Below are 19,786 nucleotides of genomic sequence, written 5' to 3'. Positions count from 1 at the left end.
TATTTTGGAGAATAATCTGGAAGTTAATTTAGTGCCCAAGTGGAAAAACATTTATTTCATGTAATATGACCCAAGAAGTCAGCTTAAAAATAGCCAATATTCACATTTCAAACATGTGCATCCTCAATAACTTGGTGCACAGGCACAAGCATTCATTTCTCTCAAGAAAAGTGGAAGTGACTTACACACATTTTGATGCTTTTTCTCCAACTCCAGCAAAACCAGCTTTTTTATTGAATTATCAGCACACAGCTCCAGTATTGTCAACTTTGAATGTGTTTTCAGCCCAATATTCAGCCCTGTAATGCTGCTTTTAATAATAACTGAAAACAGGCTGTAAACAATGTGTAATCATGATGTTTATGGTTATTTTCATTATTCAGAAATTGTTTAAAAATAAAGGACAACACTGAAATGCTTGAAATTCTCACAACAACATTAATCCAACACCTGCATTTTTAATGATTTGCAATGAGATCTGCTAATAAAAATCACTTGTACAAATGACTGGTCTCAGCTGATGCAATGCTTACTACAAATGGTGGCTTTTTAGTGCTGCAAGTTGTGAGCAGACAGAAAACCACGGTACTACAGGGAAGAAAAAGAGGCTGCAAGAGGTGAAGTATGAAAATCTCAAGGAGAAAGAATAATGTGATTATCCTGAAGATGCTCCCGGAAAATTGAGGCATTTCTGAGGTTCACTTTGAATAGAACATTCTCTTTTCCTCTGCAAACAGAGAAGAATAAAAGCAGAAATAAATGTGTTCAACACTGGCACAGAAACACAAGAGCCACCAAGTTTTGACCAAAGTGATGTGATACAAGTGGTGCTCCTCCAAAAATTCCAGCTTCCTTAGGTTTCTGATTAACACCAAAATCACTCTTCTCAACAACCGCTGCCTTTTAATTTTTCCTACCCATTTCTCTGGATATTATTATTTTTTCTCCTTAAATTTCCTAAATTGGTGCCATCTCCTCTTGTTGAGAAATGTCAATTAGTAGCATCAGGGATAGTTGAGAGCTTTCTCAAGGATAAACTGCCTCCGTCTCATGAAAAGGTAAAAAAACAAAAAGTGAAGCATCTTGGATAAACCATTCAACTCCTTCAGTAAAAAGTTCCAGAGATTAAGGGGAAGCAGAACCTTTCTGGGAAGAACCACCATCTCCCACCCTGAAAGAACAGCTGAGATTAAATGCTTGTTTTTTGGTGATTAACAAGAGGTGAAATCAAACATGGTTAATGAAGCTAAAAATGAGTATCTGATAAATTGGCTCCATGAAGCATTGCCAGAGGCACACATCAAACCTTGAAAAAACAGGGAAGAAATGTCCTTTCCTTACTTCCTAAACTTAGATTTCAACCAGCAGCTAGGAATAGCCGAAGCCCAATTTTCAGCCTGGTGTTGCTCAAAACTTTTAATATGACACCATTGAAAGTCAAAGAGTTCAGAACACAAGGAAAGCAGGATGGGGAAAAAAATTGTGGCAATAATTTATTGTGGCAATAAAGTTTTTCCCATTCCCTTGAGGCTGAGGAAAAGGATTCTAAGTGGTACCTCCTGTTTAACTAAACAACAACTGCACGAAGCTTTCAAGCAGCAGCACCAACAAAACACTTAACCTGCCTCAGCTGACAAGTGAGGAAGAGCTTTAGGAACACTCTGCTGCAGCCTGAAGATGAAAGAATAAAACAAAGTGTTTCTTTTCATCTTATGCAATTAAATCGTAGGTTTAAAGTGTTCTTTTGTACCACACCGAGGAGTCTCTCGCTGGTAAATAAATCGGAATGGGAAGAAAAGTAGCGATTTACTATTAAAACCTAAAGGTTTTATTACTTGGAGGTCTCCTTGTGCTGCTGAAGTTGTGTTACATCTAACAAGTGCTATGTTTCAATAATACAAAGGAAAAAAATGCACTTAAATTCCTCTGCTCCTTCAGTCAGTGCAAAGATAAATTTGGATAAGAATAACTATTGTACTGTAAAACCACAGAGGATTCTACACAGCAGAATGGCAATTTCCTTGCTTGGTGCTATCAGGACTTGTGTTGGTGAAATCAAACAGCTCTAATTTACTCATTGGGTTTATCTCATTAAAATTGTCAATATTTTTTATTTTGTTCTTTAAGATAAAAAAAAAAAAATCATTCAAACTGCTCCAGATGACTTCTATTCCAACAATCCCTTAAATTACAAAGCTCTTTATCTGAGCCAGCTATCTGGGCTTTTTGACCTATAATCCCAGGAAGGTCTCTGAAGGACAAGAGAGGAATAGGACAGAACACAGACAATTCTGCAAGGACACACATGGGAGATTTCTAACAAAGACCACGACAAATGTTCCCCAAACAGGCATTTTCTTCCATCAAATTCTGATTTCTAATGGAAAAAGTAAAATTAAGAAAAACTGAAAGAAAAAAAAAAAACATGTTGCTAGATAGGTTTTTTATTAATTTTAACACACATAAAAGCCCCAAAACTCAAAAGCCCCACCACACAAGTCTGGCTCATAAAGAGTGGATAAACTCTGGCTTCATCTCAGCAAGTTCAGCCTAAGGCCAGGCTTAAAGTCCTAAAGCTTTTTCCAGGATTTAACTACAAAACAATTTACTCAGAACTAGTAAAAGGCAACGGCACCACTTCCATCCATAAATGCATAGATTTAGGCCTTAAAAGTCATTATTTCCTGACGTTTTGCAAAGGGCTCCAAGAACTGTGCCCAGTGCCTTAATTCTCCCTCCTGAATTGAGCTTACTAGAAATTAATAGAAGAATCACACACCAGCCACCAACAGTTGTTTTCCAAAATGATTTTCCTGCTAAGTACTGGAAGATGATGCTTTAACAAGCACAAATCTCGTGCTCCCACATTAAAAAGCAGGAGGTTTTAACTTTTAACTCACAAGCCATTGCTAAGCAAGTACTTTGGATGTGCTTGTTAAACAGCAGCTACGACAAAAATCCCTTTATTTGTGCGCTACACAAGATTTGGAGGGCCAACGCCTGCACTCAGCAAACCCTAAGAGAGCACAGGCAGCCTAAAGCAGAATAGCATGAAATTTAATTTCCCCAAATCCACCAGAGACCCAAAAAGCACGTGGAAGGCAGTACATAAAAAGTATCTGTTTCTAAGAATAAATGGAAACAAAAAGCGACACTTCTAAATGAAAGCTCCTTGAAAAATAAATTCTGCCTCTCTGCAAGAAGCCATGCACAGAAAATGATTTGTAAAAGGCAAAAAACTGCAGAAGAAAGTGACTGTCACTGCAGTGAGTGTGCCTGAGACCTATTCACTTCTACGTATGAGGACAGGACCTGGCACATCCAGGGCTCTTCCTTTAAATTCCACCTGGAATAGCCCAAGTTCTCCATCAGTTGTAAAGTGAGAAACCTTTAAATCAATTTAATGTCCCCCAATATCTGACAATATTCATGGGATAAATTGGCTTTTGCCTTGGCCCTCATGTAGGGAAACAAAACAAAACCACAGCTCAATCCCACTGATTGAAAAACTGAATTCCTCCATTTGCAGAACCCTTGGAAACCTCAGAGTTCATTTCTTTAGTTCCCTTCCCAACACTGTGAATAACAAATAAAGCAACAGTGGGAGCTGAAGGGGGGCTGGGAATCACTCACTGCAATTTCAGCCTTGAACACCTCCCACACTGGGGCCACTCTTCCCATTCCACGTTGAACAGGATTGTTTCATTCCAACGAAAGAAACAGAGGGAGAGAGGAAGGGAGAGACAGAAGAACCTCTCCTACATTTGGCCTGGCCTTTCAACTGCACAATCACAGCAACACAGAATCCCAGAATGGCTTGGGATGGACTTTTGACTTTTCAGCTCATCCAGTCCCCCCTGCCATGGGCAGGGACACCTTCCACTAACTCCAGGTGTTCCAACCTGGCCTTGGACACTTCCAGGGATCCAGGGGCAGCCACAGCTTCTCTGGGCACCCTGTGCCAGGGCCTCCCTGCCTTCATTGGTAAAAAACTTTCTTCAACCAACCCAAATTTGTGCCATGTCAAACTCCAGGTTAACGTTTACACAAATGGCATTTCTTGGAGCATGTTTAGATATACTTAGTTATAAATTGTTCTTGTAGGAGTTTCTGGGTTTAGATCACTGCACACCACATCAGGATAACAACAGACATGAGCAGATGAGGTTCATGGTAACATCAATTATAGGTTAAAAACATCACATTCACACAACAGGACATGTTCCAACACCTTTTGCCTTTTACTCCTGCTTGCCTTTAGCGTAAAATGCCTCATTCCATGGAATGTCTCAGCACTTAAAAAGCAACTGAGCCATGCAGCCCAGAGGTGCAGGGCTGCTGAAATCCCAACAACAGTGCTTCAGTGGAGATCCAAAATACTGCTTTGGAGTGAAACAAATGTTGGGAATATAGCACAAGAGAGCAAGCCAGCACATTCCAGCTTTTCATTCACACCTTGCAAGGTGAAAATTCATCCGGTTCTAGATGTTCATGGAATGGTTTGGGTTGGAAGGGACCTTAAAGGTCCTTCATTCCCACCCCCTGCCACACCAGGGACACCTGCCACTATCCCACATTGCTCCAAGCCCCATCCAACCTGGCCTTGGACACTTCCAGGGATGGGGCATATTCCTTTTCCACAATTATGGACATTTTCCATGTTCAACTCCCATGATTCACCAGTTTTTCACAGGAATTTCAGCACCATTTGACAAGGCTTTACCAAGCCACCTGAAAGCACCCACAGAACACCCTGCACGTCACACAGACAGCAAAAACTTTAATTTCTGCAGCACCTCCTCCAACTCCCCTGCATAATTCCATCTTCCCTCTTCTGCTGCAATCCAGTGACAGGAATGTCAGGCTCCACTAAGGATTTGCTGTTACACTGACAGCACTAAAACTCTGGCACCTTTAGCAATCTGGTGAGTTACAAGACGTTTCACCTTTGGATAATAAAACACTTCCATCAACACCTTTAATCCAAAGGATATCAATGGACATCACTGCAAAGAAAAGTCATCTCCAAGAAACTGTGTGACTACTAAGTAGCAAGAAATTATTAATATTAATTTATAACAAGCAAATCATGGCCTTCCAGGTCATCAGTGATCCACCTCAGTGTTGCCTGAGGGTCCCTCTTGATTTATTTCAGGTTTCCAGTACAAGTTTAAAACACTTTTTAGAAAGACTTCCCAGAGCCGCAAGTAGAGGAGGGCAAATAAACACAATCAAAAGCAAAACCCAAGCTCTCCTGGCTCCTGGTGCAGGAAGGAAAGTGGAAAAATCCATGTCAGGAACTGCCTGAGCTTTCCAGGTGTCTCACAGAAAAGGGAAATCAACCCAGGCACTGCCAAACCTCAGGTTTTTTCCTGTTCTAAAAATAAGAGGAATTCTAGAAAGTAACATCACAAATGTCAGTTCATTTCATCTTTCAGTTCATGCAGAGAAAAAGTACTGTTGGAACAAAAAGGTGGATAGAAGCAATTAATACATTAAAGGACAAAGAACTGCCAGGGTTTATTTGCAGAGGATTCTTGCTTACCTGGCAGAAGTTCAGCCCAAATTTGTAAACTTCCAGGTGCTCACAAAAACTGACAACACAGAATAATTCTCACAAGGAATAGTGCAGAGCTGCCCACAACATTTCTCCTGAGACATTCCAATTTTAATGCAGTTTTTCATGCAGTATCCAACTATCCATAGTTACTAATCTCATCAGGATGTGCTGCAACTCTTCAAGAACATTCAATTTAAAAAAATTATCTTAAAAACAAACAAGGAATGAGGGCAATGATTCTGCCGTTAAAATTCTCAGCCACGTTCCCTTGGCTGCACAAATCCAAGTGATCACAGTGGGCCCTTTCCATCTTTTAAGAATTAAAAACCCTCTGTGGCACTGAGCAAATGGATTTGCACACCCAAATCCTAGGATCACAGAATCCTTCAGGGTGGGAGGGGCCACAGGAGTTATTTCTAACCAGGATACAGGAATATTGGGAGGGACAGCTGAACTCCTGGCTGAAGTTGAGGTGAATGACACCTCTACCTTCTGCTGATCCCCAAATCCCCTCATTTTCCAGTCTCTCTCTGCTTCCACCTCATGCTGGCCTTATTTTTACCCTTTTAACCAGACCAGCCTCACAATGGATCCAATAATTTTCCTGAGTATTGGAACGTGCTGTTCATGCACCAGGAATAGGTTGTCCTTAAGGATCTCCCACCTTCCCTAAAGCCCCCCAAGAGCTTTCTCCTATGTGACCCCACAACCAAAAGGTGAAGTTTGTTCTCCTAAAGTTCAGCTAAATCCTGGTTTTGTCTCCAGTTAGAACCCAACACTTGAAATCCTCATTCCTGAACATCCCAGTAACACCTTGGTATGTTTCTGACTGGCACAAGGTATCGAGAGCCACTGAAATTGCACCCAAAACCAGACAGCAACACAAAAAAAGACACCAATCCACAAGAATTAATCCATGAAAACAAGCAAGGTGTAACCCAGCTCCTGAGGAGGCACAGAAGGCCTCATTTTACTACACCCCTGCCCAATATTTTGTCACATGGGGCCTTGGCTGATTTCTTCTCATGAGAACAGAATAACAAATGCAGTTTAAAAAAAAAGGAGAAAAAAAACCTCTGTGTCCTTAATAGAACCTGTTTCTGCAAATGGGAAAGAAATGGCTGGCTGAGATGCTCAGCCTCTTAATAATTTAAGCATTTCTTCTTCTTTTTTTTCCCTAATAAACTGTTAGTTTTTCAATATTCACTAAGCTAAATGAATTAAACCATTCCCTTTGTCTGAAGTTTTAGGTATAAAACACACCCAGGGAAAAAAAAACAAAACCTCATTGTCTGACCGAGTTGCTTCCCATCAATATTGCTTTAGGAATTACAGACAGACTTGAAAGATTTTACACTTGTTAAATATTTTAGTGCATTTAATATTACTCAGAAGCCAGCAGGTGAGCCAAGCAAGCTGGGATGCTTTAAGACATTGTCTTTAGATGTCAGATTTCAGTGTAAGTGGATGTAATTTCATTTTCTGACCCCAAACTGAAGTGAATAAATTCATCATTATTGGCAAGCAACAAGACACAAATTCTTTCACGTAACCTAAGCCATTATTCCTCCACCAAAAGCTATCAAAGGCTTGCCTTGAAGAAAGGGCTGGGTTTAAGAGCTCTAATGTTTCTCCCTCTAGACATCTTTCCTTATTTATGTAAAGTGTTCTTTGTCTGGGATACAGAAGCACTTCACCAAAACCACAAGTTCTTAAAGGAAAAATACTCCTAAGGTTTTGCAAGCTTGAGAAGGTCAAGCAATTCATGGAATCCTGGAATGGTTTGGATGGGAAGGGACATTAAAGAGCTTTTAATTCCACCCCCTGCCATGGGCAGGGAGACCTTCCCCTATCTCAGGCTGCTCCCAGCCCCAATGTCCAACCCGGCCTTGGACACTGCCAGGGATCCAGGGGCAGCCACAGCTGCTCTGGGAATTCCATTCCAGCCCCTGCCCACCCTCCCAGCCAGCAATTCCCAATTCCCAATCTCCCATCCAGCCCTGCCCTCTGGCACTGGGAAGCCATTCCCTGGCTCCTGTCCCTCCATGCCTTGTCCAAAGTCCTTCTCCAGCTTTCTTTAGGCCACAATGAGCTCACCCCAAAGCTTCTCTTCTCCAGGCTGAACAATCCCAATTGTCCCAGCCTTTCCTCATAGCACAGGTGCTCCATTCTCCCCGATAAACTATGGACTCATTCCAAGTCTTTCAATAAATAAAAATAACAAAAAATAACACCAAAAAAAAAACAACCAACAAACAAAAAAAAAAAAACTAAGCAACCAAAAAAATAAAATGCACTCTTTCCCAAATAGAAACAAAAATGAAAGCTCAAGATATGCAACAGTGTGAATTAGCAGAGAATTTCTGGGGTATCACAGCCCTCACCTCCAGTCCCCACACCCCAAAATCCCAGGATTTTCCCGTAACTCACATTTAAGGATGAACAGCAAACACCACAGGGAAAGCAGTTAAGACATGCAAGTGTTGTTCCATAAAAATCCTCTCTCTACAATAATTTCTTCACCACAGTGAAATATAGGAACACAAGGAAAAAGCTACTATTTAAAAAATTTTTAAAAAAGAAGATTCCCTGTCCGTGGTTCCCTGCCCATTGAAGGGGGTTGGAATGAAAGCATCTTTAAAGTCCCTTCCAACCCAAGCAACTCTGGGATTCTGGGATACAGACCCCTACAATTAAGCAACAGGAAACCAACTTTATGCTCCAGAAGGAAGAAAGATGCTAAATTCTGTTTACTCAAGTCCTGCTGCAAGGCTGCCACAGGACAGGTGTTTAATCAGTGCTGAGTTTGCTGGGGTTTTCTCTAAGTATCAAGGCAAAAGGCCCTTGGGGAATTCTGCTATCATGAATATTTCTGGAGCACTGATAAGAGCCTTACTTGAACTTCCCAGGTTTCAGGGAGTCCACAAATCACCTGTTCCAATCTCTGCCACTGCTCCTCGCTCCTGCAGCAGCTGCGTTGTGCTCGCTGTGCTGAAGGATTTTAAATTAGAGCAGAGCATTCCTGGCACGAGGTTTGATGCATTTCAACAGCCCTCAGTAACAAAATATAACAAGTTAAGAAAGCCATCGATCTATGTGAGCTGTAAATCACTTACTTCCACCATTCCAGGGTAGGAAAAGAGCACATTCTCTTTTTAATGTTTGCTTAAGTGTATTTCAGCAGAACCTCGCTAGAATAAAAGTCAGTTTTGATTAAATAACCAAGAATTTGCACTTCAAAACTCAAGACATATTTGGATATTTGCTTGTTATGGGGTGTTTGGGGGTTTTTTTAAGTCTTTAACAATGGATAACAGTGTGGAAAGCCAAGTCTAATTTGTGTGTTACACTTGAATGTCAGCCAGAGGAAAACAAAGAGGAATTTCATTCCTCTAAAAGTCTGCAAAGCTAAAGATGAGCCAAAAAGTTAATGTCAAAAAAATCATCTCAGCAGAAGGGCAATGAGTTCATTACAATGCTCTGAAGGGCACATCTGATTCCTGTTTTCACATTAAAAGCAGAAAACCAGGAGCAAACCTGCACCTGATCCTCGGTGCTGTCTCCCAGGTGAGGAAGGTTCCTTCATCCGATCGATGACGCTGTCAGACAACTGCAAAACACAACAGGGTCACACTTCAGCTTCTTCTTTTTCCCCATTTCCCCTCCAAATGGAATGAAGCTTTTTAAAAACGAGCCTGGAGCCTCTCTGTAAGACATGACAGCTGCTAAAATTCAATCCCCAGCACAAAACAATCCCCTTACTTGTGAGGTGAGTGCTCCAAACAAACAGAACAAGAAGATTTTGGCTCTCTGAGAGGATACAGAGAAGAGTAAAGGAAGCAACACCTTTGGGCGTGTTGCTGGTAATTAATCAGCATTTTTGCCTTTCTCAGTGATTTAATTTGCCTTTCTCAGGTGCAGAGCACTCAACCCAGGAAGAATTTCATCCTGGGAAAGCCCTCAAAGCACTTGTGCAACACAAGTGGTCACAGTTGAACACAAAGTTCATTTGGATGTTGATGCAAGCACACAGAAAAACACTGCCCCAAACTGTACAGACTCAAACAGAGTAAGAGCAGCCTCCAGTTTCAGATCTATGGAAGCCCTGGATAAAACTAACAAGAGTAAAAGAATTATTAGCATAAGAACTTTCGGTTTCTAACTTCTGTCGTCAAATCACAGAATTATTTGGGTTGGAAGAAACCTTAAAGGGCTTTTAATTCCACCCCCTGCCATGGGCAGGGACACCTCCCACTATCCCAGGTTGTTCCCAGCCCCATCCAGCCTGGCCTTGGATGCTTCCAGGGATTTAGGGCCAGCCACAGCTCCTCTGAGCAACCTGTGCCATGTTTCAGAGCACATGGACTCTGCTCTGTGTGGAATATATAAATTTATATTACATTTATATCACTGTCACCTATTTACTCAAGAGCATTAAATGACCAGAAATGAAAATATGAGTTTGCTGCAACAGAATGAACTCTCAATGCTCTTCCTGCACCACTCCTCCCTAAAAGCAGCAGTAAGTGGTAAGTTATTATCACTCCTGACACGAGCTACATAGTGTCTCCCATGGAAAAATTCCTAAGCTGCAAGAATTCCCCAAGTTCCTTGTGTCACAAGTCGTATTTTGGAATATTACAGACGACAGGGGCGGCATTCCCGCCACCTGCCCTGGAACTGAATGTGGCTGCCCCATCTCTGGAAGTGTTCAAGGGCAGGTTAGACGGGGCTTGGAGCAACCTGGGGTGGTGGAAGGTGTCCCTGCCATGGCGGGGGTGGCACTGGTGTTCTTTAACGTCCCTTCCAACCCAAACCATGCTGGGACCGCTGATAAACAGGGAGAGACGGAGAGCGGCTCGGCGGGCGCACAGGAAGTTGGACACTCAGCGTGAACGGGAGCAGGACACGGGAAAGGGAGGAGCTCCGGCATGTGGAGGTCAGGGAAAGACAAACCGAGCTCCTGTAGTTACAGATTTCCCCTAGAACGGGTCACCACGCGGGGCACACGGCTCCTTATCCCAGCTGGGCTGGAGAGAGGGGAAATCACTGCGGGAGACGGAGGGAAGCGGGACAGAAGCAGGGACAGAGGCAGGAGCAGGGACGCGGGCGAGGGAGAAGGGGAGAGGCAGAGTGAGAGAGGGAGCCGGGGCCGGGCCAAGCCCGCAACGCCCCGGCGAGCCCCGGGCCGGCCCCGCGCTCACGCCGCACGCCCTTGACCACGGTGATATTCTCATTCTCGTCCGCCTCGAAGGTGACGCGCCGGGTGCTGCCGCCGCCGCCCATCTCAGCCCGCGGACACACGGACGGCCCCAAGGAGACTCGCCGAGCGCGCTGCCAGCCCGCCCCGCAGCAAGGCGGCTCCTCATTGGCCCGTCGCCCTCCCCGCCGGTAGAACGCCGCTCCCTATTGGCTGCGCGGGCGCGTCGCCATGGAAATGGCGCAGCCCCCCTGCGAGGAGCGACAGGTACCCGGAAAGGTGCGGGAACTTTTTCGGGACGAACTTCACATGGGGCGCGAGGACTACAAGTCCCGTGGCGCTCCGCGGAGGGAGGGAAGGAAGAGGCGGGCGTGCCCGCGCGGTGCGCGCTGGGTAATGTAGTCCGGTCCGTCCCTGAATCTGTCGGGTACGTGAGCGCCTGCCAGCACCTGCGGGGTGCTGAAAATCCTCTGAGGAGCGGCTGAGGGAGCTGGGAAAGGGCTGGAGAATTCTTGAGGGAGCTGGGAAGGGGGTTGGGGCAGCTGAGGGAGCTGGGAAAGGGTCTCAGGCTGGAGCAAAGGAGGCTCCGGGGGGACCTTGTGGCTCTGCACAAGTCCCTGACAGGAGGGGGCAGCCGGGGGGGTCGGGCTCTGCTGCCAGGGAACAGGGACAGGAGAGAGGGAACGGCCTCAGGCTGGGCCAGGGGAGGTTTAGATTTCGGTAATGGGAAAACTCCATGGAAAGGGCTTCCCAGCCTTGGCAGAGCTGCCCAGGGAGTGGAGGCATTTAAAATCCATGTGGATGTGGCACTTGGGGACATGGCTCACTGGTGGCCTTGGCAGTGCTGGGAATGGCAGTGCTGGGAATGAGACCTCTCGATGGTCTGAGAGGGCTTTTCCAACCTGAACATTTCCGTGATTCCCTGGTGTGCTGTGGGGTGAGTGCCCCAGGGCCTTGCTGCAGCCCTGGGCTTGAGCTGGCACCTCATCCCCTTTTCCACATGAAATTCCCATTAGCACAGCCCCTTTGGGCATGTAATTTTCCTTCCAATAGATTAATAATATTATTAACAAATAACACATTGTCTTCTCAACCTACAAGATTAACTGCCTCTGGATCTGGCCGTTCTGGGGGCCTCTTCTTTTACCTCCTGAAGTCCCAAACCTTCTGTTGGGTCAGATAATGACAAATAACAACCACCATGATATTTGGGAAACCTCCTCTTTGGTTCTTTTCCCCCTTCCAAATCCTTCATTTCTTGCCTCTAGGAGGGAAAGCCTATTTGCACCAGTGACACCCAAACCTTCCCGTCCCCTTTGTCCCAGCGTGGGTTTTGAACAACAATCACAGCAGCTTTTTGCAGCCTGTGTGAGCTGACACATCTCATTTCTCTGCCTCCATGCAAACCCCACCACCAGCATCAACAGAGCTGCTCGTGTGTCCTTGATGTATTTTCAAGCCATTTTTATTTGGATATAAACTATCTATCAGCCAACATTGCAGCGGCGTCGGCCTTCCTTGGGGCTTAAGATATTGCTGAAGCCTTGGCTGATGGCCACTTTGCTCCCAAATAAAAATTGCTGGGGAATATTTCAAGGACGCGAAGCTGTTCTCCTGAGGGGTGTGTAACACCATCCCTGCCTGGCTCTGCGGGGTCCCGCGTGCCCCCACAGATGCACGGGTGGGTTCAGTGTTACAGTCGGTAGCAAAGAGTCCAGAAGGGCGTTTGTGTGCGTTCTGCCAGGAGCATTTATTGCTGCTACACTGTCCAAGGGTGCAGAGGCAGATACCAACGTGATCCCAAAGCTCACAGTTTTATCCAGGGAAAAGGCGGGAGCAGGGAACGGGGAGCAATGGGGAGCTCTGGGGAGTGACGAGGGGTAGAGGCTGACAGCAGCCGGGGAATCCAAACTGGGGCAGACGAACAGAACAGAACAAGTATCCCAGGAGAAGCCTTTTTGGCCACCCTAACATGAAGTGGTTCCTGTGGTACTGGGGACTTGTCCCACTGAAAACTCTCTGTCCCTTGTAACTTAGATTCACTGGCCACCAGAGGTGTAACATGATGTTTATGGGCTGTTTTTATAGATGCTAAACCACTTTCTGTGAGGGGGCACTTAAGAATTCACCATCCCTGGAAGTGTGGTTTCTTTAAGGGAATAAATGTGGATTTCTCTGTCTTCGTTCTGAGCACCAAAAAACTGATGGTGTTGAGTTTTCTTTATTTTTCTCCACTGGGAATGTTTTTGAACGGTCAAATTGTGTTTATTCAGTGAGTGATGGAACTTGTGGAAATGCTCAGCTCCAAATCAGAAGCAGCTCTCCCAATATATTTGGCAGAGTCCAGACACAACCCTTGCCTTGCTGAACAGAAGGATTTATATTTAGAAATTAAGGTTTTAACAACAGCTCTTTCCTACCAGGGACTTTTTATGATTGTTTTGTGTGGCTGGCAATTACAGAACATATGCAGAGATTTCAGCAGGAGGAGAAAAAAGGGACAAATGGGCAGAATTAAATCTTAAAATGGCTTTGGGTCATTTTGCTGTGTCTGGGAAGTTCAGTAGCCATGGAAAGAGCAGGACTGAGGTACCCCAGAATTTATGGCTCCCCTATAATAGGTGGAAATGAAAGACTCTTTGCTGCAGGCCAGGGCTATCTATATGTCAGGAGCTTCTCTCTGTGGACTGTCAGACCTATTGGAGAGCTCTTTCAAGGGTATTGCTAGATGGAAAAAAACCCAACCTATTAGAAATTAATGTTGGAAAAAGCTACAACAAATTTGCAGTCCAAAAATCATTCGTCAACAACTGGTAAATAAACTCATGTCCAACTCACAGCTCTCAGGAGCAATTTGCAGATACAGAGAGAAGTTGTGCTGTGTAAAAGTGGAACAATTTATATGTTCATATAAATAATGGGCTAATTTTAAAAGCAGTGTAATTGTTGTATATGGGGTTGTAGGAGTTCCATTCAGTGATTAGTAGAGAGTGCATTTCTACCAGGGAAAAAGACAACAAAAAAAGCAGAATGGGAAATAAAAGTATAGCAATCAATATACAGCTATTAATTGCTTCTGATCTTGATTGATCTGAACCCACTTCAGACATGTGTAAGCACAAAATCCATCTCAAACTGGTAAACTCCAGGTATTTCATTGAGAATCTGGAAAACCAGCAGGAACTTCAAATTAGAGAATCACAGAATCATTTGGAAAAATCCTTTAAGATCGTCAGTTCCAACCATTCCCAGCACTGCCAAGGCCACCACTGCCCGTATCCCCAGGTGCCACATCCACAGGGCTTTGAAACCCCTCCAGGGATGGGGACTCCACCCCTGCCCTGGGCAGCTGTGCCAGGGCTGGACAACCCTTTCCAGGAAGGAATTTTCCTGATATCCAACCTGAGGCCGTTCCCTCTCTCCTGTCCCTGTTCCCTGGCAGCAGAGCCCGACCCCCCCGGCTGCCCCCTCCTGTCAGGGACTTGTGCAGAGCCACAAGGTCCCCCGGAGCCTCCTTTGCTCCAGCCTGAGCCCCTTTCCAGCTCCCTCAGCCGCTCCTGGGGCTCCAGCCCCTTCCCAGCTCCGTTCCCTTCTCTGGACACGCTCCAGCCCCTCCATGTCCTTGCTGAGCTGAGGAGCCCAGAACCAGACACAGGAATTGAGGTGTGGCCTCAGCAGTGCCCAATACAAGGGTGAGGTTATTATTATTATTATTATTATTATTATCATTGTCATTATTATTACTATTATTATTATTATTATTGTTATTATTATTTTATTTTTCAGTTAAAGGCTTTCGCTTTTTAGGCTGCCATGTGCAAAGTTTCCACATTTTCCATTTTTATGGCCAGTTTATAAATATCTGATTCTTTGTTAAAACACAACGCTCTTGTCCAATCCACTTTGTCCTTGTCTGCACATACTCCTTTGTGGCAGAAATATTCCTTCTACCACTCAATACTCAGTTTTTCTGATGTACTCAAGCAGTACTGAAGGACAGCATTGCCAGGCATTCCCAAATAAATCCTAATGAGCCCAGGAACCACTCACTATTAAATTTCAGGCTCTTGTGTCAGGAACTGAAAAATGCCATGGAAACCCTGGATAGGTGAGGTGCTCACGGCTCATTGCACTCCTGCTGTCAGGTTTTGTTCTGTGGAGGATTGTCCTGCTCAGTCACTGTCACGCTGAGCTCGTTCCACCGTGTGACTTTGCCAGCGATCCCTTGGTGGTCACTCCATGGAAATGTTCAGCATGGAAGGGCTGGGATGGTTCCTCGGTTCCTCCTTAGCAGCACTGAACGTTGCAGCAACGTCTGCAAGGTCTCACAGCATGGAAACAGCTCTTTCCTGTGGGATGGAACGCGGAGCCTTCTGCTGGAAATGGGATTCTGTGAGTAAATCGTGGAATGTATCTTCAGTTCATGCAGACAGTCAGGGATGGTTTGGGATGGAAAGGACATTCGAGCCCATCCAGTGCCACCCCCGCCATGGGCAGGGACACCTCCCACTATCCCAGGCTGCTCCAAGCCCCATCCAGGCTGCTCCAAGCCCCATCCAAGCTGGCCTTGGACACTTCCAGGGATCCAGGGGCAGCCACAGCTTTCCTGGGCAACCTGTGCCAGCCCCTCCCCACCCTCCCAGCCAGCAATTCCCAATTCCCAATGTCCCATCCAGCCCTGCCCTCTGGCACTGGGAAGCCATTCCCTGGCTCCTGTCCCTCCATGCCTTGGCCCCAGTCCCTCTGCAGCTCTCCTGGAGCCCCTTCAGGCCCTGCAAGGGGCTCTCAGCTCTCCCTGGATCCTTCCCTTCTCCAGGGGAGCATTCCCAGCTCTCCCAGCCTGGCTCCAGAGCAGAGGGGCTCCAGCCCTGGGAGCAGCTCCATGGATTCCTCTGGACTCTCTCCAGCAGCTCCACGTCCTGCTGCTGTGTCCCCAGGGCTGGATCCAGCTCTGCAGGTGGGGTCTCACCTGAGAGGGGCACAGGGGCAGAATCCCCCCCTTCCCCTGCTGCCCACGGGGGATTCTGGCTCTCAGTGCCCATGGCCAGGGCAGGTCCAGCTCTCACCCACCAACACCCCCAAGTCCTTCTCCCAGGGCTCCATTCTCCCCCCAGCCTGGATTTGTGCTTGGATTGCCCTGACCCTTGTGCAGGACCTTGGCACCCACCCCTGCCGTGCCAAACCCTGCTGCTGTTGGTGCTGTTGGCACAAGCTTCAGTTCTTGTCAGGTTCGCACTCTGATCTACAATGAATTTTTCTTTCTCTGAGCAAAAAAAAAAGAAAAGGTGAGTTCAGTGCTTAGTGTGTTACATGCAGGACCCTTGGATTTACCTATGGACTTCAACGTGTGATATATTAACATAATGTCACATTAATCTGTGATTATTTATGTTGATATCCTTTTATCTGACTGGTGTGGTTCCCATCACCAGCAAGTGAGCTGTGGGATTTGTAGCCAGCCCGACTGTCATCTCCAAGACCAGATTTGATTCATGGTCTCATTTCCTGTTTTTTCCTCCCACTGCTCACAGACCTTTTTTTTCCTTTCCTTTTCCATGGTCCATTTATTAAATGTAGAGTTAGAAACACAATTAGAATTTACTCAAGTCTATAATGTCTGAATATTAAATCTTTGGAGCAATAAAAATTGTTTCCCAAACGTTTCTTATCTGTGTTTTCTCTTCAGCTGATGAACTCAGGCCTAATTACTGAATGAGTAACCAAAAAAGAAGGACCTGATTTGGTCCATTCCAAGCAATGACTCTGTGAATAAACCTGACATTCCCAAGCACAGATAAAGGTCCTCTAGTCTTAAATTAAGCTTCATTCCAGCACCCAAAACCTGAACCATCTTTAGGGATGACTCCTCATCCGTTCCTCAGTACAAATAAAATATAAATTAAGGTGGTTGTGGTCATACAGAGCGCTTTTTGTGTATTGGGGTTTTCGTCTTGTTAACACAGAAAAACGACCAAGGCACTTCCTAAATGCATTTTTAAGTGGATGTTTGCAGCAGAGTGGATGGATTGGACTGGACTGGACGCCACAAAGGGCTCTGTGGTTCAGGTGATCCCTGAGGACAGGGATTGCCTGTCAGGGCTGGTCACCTGTGCCGGGGTAAATCCAGGAGGGCAGGGCTGTGCACGGAGCTGGGCTCCAGCTGCTCCAGCACAAAAGCAGGAGGATTTAATGTTTAACATCAATGTCAGCTGAAATGTTCCCTGACCTTCACCAGGCTCTGCCCCTGTGGAGTTTTTCATCAGAGAACGTGGCTGGGCTGGAGCATCATCCAGGACACATCCGAGAGCTTCCTGCAGGGAGCATCAAGGGCTCGGGACTTACATTGAGAGTTGCTGGCCTCGCTCCTGGTGTTGAGTCATGAGGCTTGGGAGCTGCGCTTTCACCATCAGGCTTGTGATCATTATCTGTCCTTTCTGCTGTGTCTGAACAGAGAGAGAGATTTGAAGTTATCTCAGTTAATATTCACTTTTTCACTGCATCATTAAATGCCTCCCTCCTTCCCTCAGTTGTTTTTGGTTGGTTTTTTTTTTGTGGGGGCTGAACTGCAGAATTCCCCTCTGGAAAACATTCTTTGATATTTCTGTTTATTTTTTGTGCTTCCTCAGCAGCCAGGAAGGCCAGGCAGAGTCTGCACATGGGAGCACATGGGAAAGAGGAGCATGGTCATGGTGAGCTCCATGGAAATGTGGAAGAGTCACTGGGAGGGGTTGGATGTCCACAGGGACATGGACATTGCTGAGGAAATCAGGCTCAGCCCAGGGGTGGTCTGGCCACCAGGAAAAAGGCACAAGAGGGAAAGAAGAGAAAGGAAAAATTAGAAGAGAAATTACTTTTCCAATGTGCGAGAGGGGATCTCCTTGAGGGAGCGTGTGGAGAAAAGCTCCGAAGTCACAGAGGATGGGGAAGCCTTTACTGTCCCCAGCAAGAGAGGGAAGGCAGTCTGAAAAAATCAGGATCCAAATACTTGCTTGGATACAAATACTAGCAGTCTTAACCCTCCTGTAATTAAACTTTCTGTGCCTTGTCTCTTTATTTATTAGTACGATGAGGGGATCCTTCTGCTTCCAGGCTGCTCTTGTCCTGAATCCCATTCCCAGTCCTTCCAGCAGGCGTGAGAAGAGTCCTCCCATGTTGGGACATCACCTGCACTGCTACTAAAATAGGCTTTTTTTCTATGTTACAGCTTGTCCTGCCTGCCCAACACATCATCCAACACAGTGTGAAACAGCAGCTCATAAACTAAATAGGAGACTTAAAAATGGTGTAGGATGCCACCTAAAAATTGTGTAGGATGCAGCTTAAAAATGGAGTAGGGTTCATGTAAAACTCTGAAGAGTTTTTAGTAGTTTACTGTTCAAAAGAAAAAACAATTCGTAGCAGTCCTGGATATTCATTCACTGAAACCCCTCCATTTCCACAGGGAAATTTGAGCCTCAATCTTAGGGTTGATCTTTGGGGGAAAGTTAAACCCTTGGGTAAATCCAGTGGCCTAAACTTTATTAGAGGAAAATGGCTCAACATCACTTTGTTCCACATTGCCTAATGCCAGAAATATTTTATTCTTCAAGAGACCTTAATTTCATGTATCCAAACCCAAAATGGAGAACAGGCAGATTGTTTCTTTACACAATTTTCTTGGAGAGCTTTCCCCAGGGAGATCGTGGTTCTTTAATTGAAATGTGCCTGTATTTCCTTCAGCTCATTATAGGAGCTTTAAACAAGACACAGGCTGTGGGAATCAGCAGGGAAAAGTCCTCTATTTGCCATCCAGGTTACTCCACTGACACTGTTTGCTTTTCCAATAGTAAATTTTCCAACAGGCTGACAGCTCCGTTGTTGAAGTGCCATAATAATTAAAGAGGAGATTAAACAATTCGGGAGAATGGTGACTAATTGAAGGAGGAGAATTTCCCTCTGAGTGCAGCATGAGGGACACCACTGATGACATTCTGCCCCACAAATGTGTTCCAGAGGTAGGTGCAGTGCGGATACGAGTCCAGGAAACAACTCAGTGGTTGAAATAAAGCTTGACAGTGAGGCAGGGAGTTCAGTGCTTCTGCCTTGACTGAAAGATGACTGATGGGTTGATTACAGAGCTGAAACGCTTCCACAAGGAGGAAATATTGGAGTTTTCAACCTCACAGAAGGAAGTGTAACAGAGGATGGGTGTTAAAGGAGGAGAAATTCATTTTATGACACAGATCTGCAAGGATTTGGGACAAACCTGAAGGAAAAGTAAACCCTCTGTGTCTTCCCTGGGTGCCTGGAGCAGGGTCTCCTTCAGGAGTGTTGGCAGGGGACGGAAAAGTCGTGGCAGGAGGGCAAAGTGGATTAACTGATCACCTCCACTGGTGTTAAAAATCCTGTCCCTGTAGCTGCCAAGGATTTCAAGATCATCAATTAATCTGCATATCATGGGCACGTGGAAGATCCGGACAAGGAACAGACTCTTGCACTGCTCTGAAAACTCAGGTGTCTGCTCACATCAGGTTGGGGACATCCTGTGGGAACAGCAGAGGGAATTAGGGGAACTGTCCTGTCTTACTGCTGGTGTCAGACACTTCCGTCTATGCTAAAGATGTGATTTTAGGAAAAAATTCTTTGCTCTGAACATGGGGACACTGCCAGAGAAGCTGGGGCTGCCCCTGGATCCCTGGAAGTATCCAAGGCTGGGTTGGACAGGGCTTGGAGCAGCCTGGGACAGTGGAAGGTGTCCCTGCCCATGGCAGGGGTGGCACTGGATGGGCTTTAAGGTCCCTTCCAACCCAAACCATCCCGGGATTCTGGGATTCCCAGAAATGGGAGCTGGCTGCGACCCAGATGCCGCAAAGCATCCTGTCACCCCAATTCCTCCCACCGAGGCTGGAGCCTTCAGTGTGAGGTGGACAAAATCTCTGGTCCATGGCTGAGTTTGCCTCACTCTGACAGGGAGGGAACAGTGGCGCTTCCATGATGAGCTGAAAATGGGAAAACAGCATAAAAAAGGATTATGGGAATCAATGTGG

General features: G+C 45.7%; 1 protein-coding gene and 1 long non-coding RNA gene across 5 annotated transcripts in view; one reads left to right on the top strand and one right to left on the bottom strand.

Moving 5' to 3' along the window:
- The window catches only part of CHCHD3 (coiled-coil-helix-coiled-coil-helix domain containing 3), a 126,128-nt gene extending 115,260 nt beyond the window's left edge, over positions 1 to 10,868 (bottom strand). The window contains exons 1-2 of one of the 3 annotated variants that reach the window (XM_039571252.1): positions 10,766 to 10,868; positions 9,098 to 9,170 (exon numbers count right to left, since the gene is read on the bottom strand). In XM_039571252.1, the coding sequence (XP_039427186.1) occupies positions 9,098 to 9,170; positions 10,766 to 10,846 (154 nt within the window). In that variant the 5' untranslated portion in view covers positions 10,847 to 10,868. Of the gene's footprint in view, positions 1 to 9,097; positions 9,172 to 10,765 lie in introns of all 3 variants that reach the window. The other 2 variants (XM_039571254.1, XM_039571253.1) reach the window with 2 other exon arrangements.
- An 87-nt stretch (positions 10,869 to 10,955) lies between these two features.
- Positions 10,956 to 17,286, top strand: LOC104695944. Of its 2 annotated transcripts, none has more exons than XR_005604514.1 (3): positions 10,956 to 11,039; positions 14,906 to 15,152; positions 16,996 to 17,286. It is a non-coding gene; the product is annotated as an uncharacterized LOC104695944 (long non-coding RNA). The 2 variants fall into 2 exon arrangements; XR_752929.4 differs by lacking the exon at positions 10,956 to 11,039 and adding an exon at positions 14,413 to 14,452.
- The last annotated feature ends 2,500 nt before the right edge of the window (positions 17,287 to 19,786 follow it).

Source organism: Corvus cornix, chromosome 1A, assembly GCF_000738735.6.
Source record: "Corvus cornix cornix isolate S_Up_H32 chromosome 1A, ASM73873v5, whole genome shotgun sequence".
Lineage (NCBI taxonomy): Eukaryota > Metazoa > Chordata > Aves > Passeriformes > Corvidae > Corvus > Corvus cornix.
This window is presented reverse-complemented; position numbering and strand designations above follow the sequence as displayed.